General features: G+C 35.6%; 1 protein-coding gene across 1 annotated transcript in view; it reads left to right on the forward strand.

The window, feature by feature from the left end:
* MTO1 (mitochondrial tRNA translation optimization 1) overlaps nt 1-3,519 on the forward strand; it is a 35,258-nt gene that overhangs the window by 17,227 nt on the left and 14,512 nt on the right. The window contains exons 4-7 of the mRNA XM_023735933.1: nt 7-19; nt 241-371; nt 1,201-1,405; nt 1,489-1,660. Of these exons, the coding sequence (XP_023591701.1) occupies nt 7-19; nt 241-371; nt 1,201-1,405; nt 1,489-1,660 (521 nt within the window). The remainder of the gene's footprint in view (nt 1-6; nt 20-240; nt 372-1,200; nt 1,406-1,488; nt 1,661-3,519) is intronic.

Consider the following 3,519-nt stretch of genomic DNA (forward strand, 5'->3'; position numbering starts at 1 on the left):
GCTAAGATGATTCAGCCAGGTAAAGAGGGTCATAGCTGCCTTCAGTGTACGATCGGCATCATTTTAGTAGGCAGTGTGGAGGTCTTGGATATAGTCATGGTTGCTTAGAGCCTAAAAAGATAAAGCCCAACATCTATGCATTTAAAATAATCTGATTTTGAAGAGCATTTAACGGTTATCTTTCCATCTGTACCTTGAGCTCCATTTTTACTTATTTTATACCATTTGTTCTTTGGTCAGGCTATGGTGTTCAGTATGATTACTTAGACCCCCGTCAGATCACTCCTTCCCTTGAGACTCATTTGGTTCAACGGCTCTTCTTTGCTGGACAGATAAATGGCACCACTGGTTATGAGGAAGCTGCAGCTCAAGTAAGAGACTGTTCAAACGTTACTGTAAACAGAAGGGAATCATTTCATTGGTATTCCTCCTTTTGATGTCTGTTTTGTTAACTGTATAGATCTTAGATACACTCATAACTAATGGAAGACTGTTTCAAGGTATATGGAAATGGCTATTGTATATAACTGGACTGTAAAGTACTTGTGGCTTTATTATTCTTTTCTGAACTTCTAGATCTGATACAGTATTTTGATTAGATTTATTGCATCTAAGTTTAAGAAAAGAATAGCCCTTTTAGTATAACTTTATTGAGGATTATCATCTTTTATTTCTTGTAAGTGGTAAGTTATGTTATTTTTTACTTGTAAATGGGAAAAGACTAGAAAAGTCTTACAGATGGATTTTTTAAAAAAGATTAGTCCCCACCTAGGTTTACCAGGAATATTAGATATTCATAAAACAATGAATTATAGCACTCTAAAGAGGTACATTACCCATATTCTGTTTCAGAATATGGATTATATTTTCTATCTCTGTTATATCCCTTGGAGCCCTTATGGAACAGTGGTTAAGAGCTCAGGCTGCTAACCAAAAAGTCGGCAGTTTGAATCTACCAGCTACTTCTTGGAAACTCTGTGGGGCAGTTCTACTCTGTCTTATAGGGACGCTGTAGGATTGCTATGAGTTGGAATTGACTCAACGGCAATGTGTTCGTTTGTTTTTTTTAATTATATCCCTTATGAGCAGCGCCTGTTTTTTTAATTATATCATGCTGTTTTTTTCCAAGTGGTGTTCTGAGTAAGATAGCTCTTTGATCAGTTCATAATTGGCCTTTTAAACATTTCAGTCCTCTTGTAGGGTGTGATAGCTGGGATCAACGCCAGTCTTCGAGTCAGTCGCAAGCCACCTTTTGTCATTAGCCGAACAGAAGGCTACATAGGCGTCTTGATTGATGATCTTACTATATTGGGCACCAACGAACCATACCGCATGTTTACCAGCCGAGTAGAGTTCCGTTTGTCACTGCGCCCTGATAATGCTGACAGCAGGCTCACCTTCCGAGGTAACTCTTTCTTCACTTAGCACTGTGATCTGGTTTACTCTTCTTTAAAACCTCTTTCATTATATTCTCTCTCCCTCTTCTAGGGTATAAGGAACCTGGCTGTGTGTCCCAACAGCGATATGAAAGGGCTTCTTGGATGAAATCTTCTTTAGAAGAAGGTATTTCTGTGCTGAAATCCATTGAGTTTTCGAGTACTAAATGGAAAAAGTTAATCCCAGAGGCTTCTATAAGTATTGGTAGAAGCCTGCCTCTCAGGTATGCATTTTTAATATAGACCTTTCTCGTGTTTTACAGAAAAATAAGATCACTTCAAACAGTCATGATCTATAGACTCCCTGCCTCACATTTTAAATAATGTAGCTTGCTTTTGGCTTTTTTACAATAATTCTTTAGATTTAACTTATCTATTTATTCAGCATTAAAAACAAAAAACCCGTTGCCATCGAGTTGACTCCAACTCATAGCAACCCTGTAGGGCAGAGTAGAACTGCCCCATAGGGTTTCCAAGGAGCTGCTGGTGGATTTGAACTGCCAGCCTTTTGGTTAGCAGCCGAGCTCTTAACCACTGTGCTACCAATTTTTATTTTTATCCTGCCTATTGGCAAAAAGAATTCGAGGTAGCATACAGTAAAAAATTAATCATGACTACAGGATAATTATATATAAAAAAGAAAATCATAAGCAACATAGAGAAAGTAGGATATGATTAGGTTTTAGAAATGAAGCAATTACTATAATTGAACAGTAAATTTACCTTTGAGGTTCCTGGCAATCAAAGAAAAAAATTAAAACTTTATTATTCTCATTGTCTGATAAAATTATGCTGATTCTTCATAACAGACTTTCTGTTGGCTTTAGATTATTTTAAAAGATTATTACAGTTCTTATCACTGAATAATAGAATGTTATAATGGCTATTTTGCAGAAGGGCCAAATTTTTTTTATTTGACTTTCTTATATTCTAGCTATAAGTTCAGAAATGGTGTTTCAAAGGGAAATTGGGCATTCAATGACTGCATCTGTTTTTAAATTAAATAATCAGTCTTACAGGGATAGCTCCTGTCTGCAGAATCAAAGCATGTAAATGCTACAAAAGTTTTGCATCATTTTAAACTGATTTCTCAGTGAGAAGATTCAGTAATTAGTAGTGAAATAATAGCTCCAAAATTACTTTTTTCCTTCATATAAATTAGATTGAGAGATGTGTTGACCTTTGTTAAAGAAGGCTGCTATAATGCATTCATTAATTCAGCAGATGTTTATTGGGTGCCTGCCGTGTGCTAGCAATGTGTCAAGTGTTGGGATACAGTGAGGTGTAAAACTTCATATTCCTGCCCTCATGAAACTTACAGGCATTAAAAATAAATACATGTTAAACACATACTGTACTTACAGATTACAATAGGTTCATGAAAGAAGAGAGGGTACTGTGAGCGGATAACTGGGTGGGGGGAGGATCGACAGCATGTGGGGAGAGTTCAGAGGAAGTGACTTTTTTTTTGAAGTAAACATTTTACTGAAGTATAACATGCATAGAGAAAAGTGGACCAATCACATGTGTACATCTCAGTAAATTTTTACATGTAAACACCTGTGTAACCAACACTCACCTCAAGAAACAGAACCGTACCAGGACCCCAGAGGCCCCCTCTTGTCCCCTTCCAGTCACTGGTAAACACTCAAGGTAAACTTTATACTGACTTTACATGCTTAAACTAATGACATTTAAAACCTATCATTTAAGATGAGCCCTGAAAAAAAATGAATTAACCTGTCAAAAAGTGAAAGGAAAACCATTCCAAGCAGAGAGGACAGTCTTTACAAAAGCTGGACAAGAAGGAAGAAGCAAGATTATATTGGGTGATAGGCCAAGTTAAGGATTTTGCTTTTTATCTTAAATGAGGTGGGATATAAATGGATGTGCTTAACAATCTGAGTCTATTTTGAAGAAACTATACCTAAGGAGTTGTCATAATTTTTATTTATAAGGAAAAAATATATTTATGTGATCTTTAATTATTTAGAAAATATTTTCAATTTTATTGTCACATTTAATTTTTAGGATTAATAATTCTAAAAGAAATAGAATCCACATTTAAGGTTAAAATTTTTTT

This window comes from Trichechus manatus, unplaced genomic scaffold (assembly GCF_000243295.1).
Source record: "Trichechus manatus latirostris isolate Lorelei unplaced genomic scaffold, TriManLat1.0 scaffold00083, whole genome shotgun sequence".
Taxonomy (NCBI): Eukaryota; Metazoa; Chordata; class Mammalia; order Sirenia; family Trichechidae; genus Trichechus; species Trichechus manatus.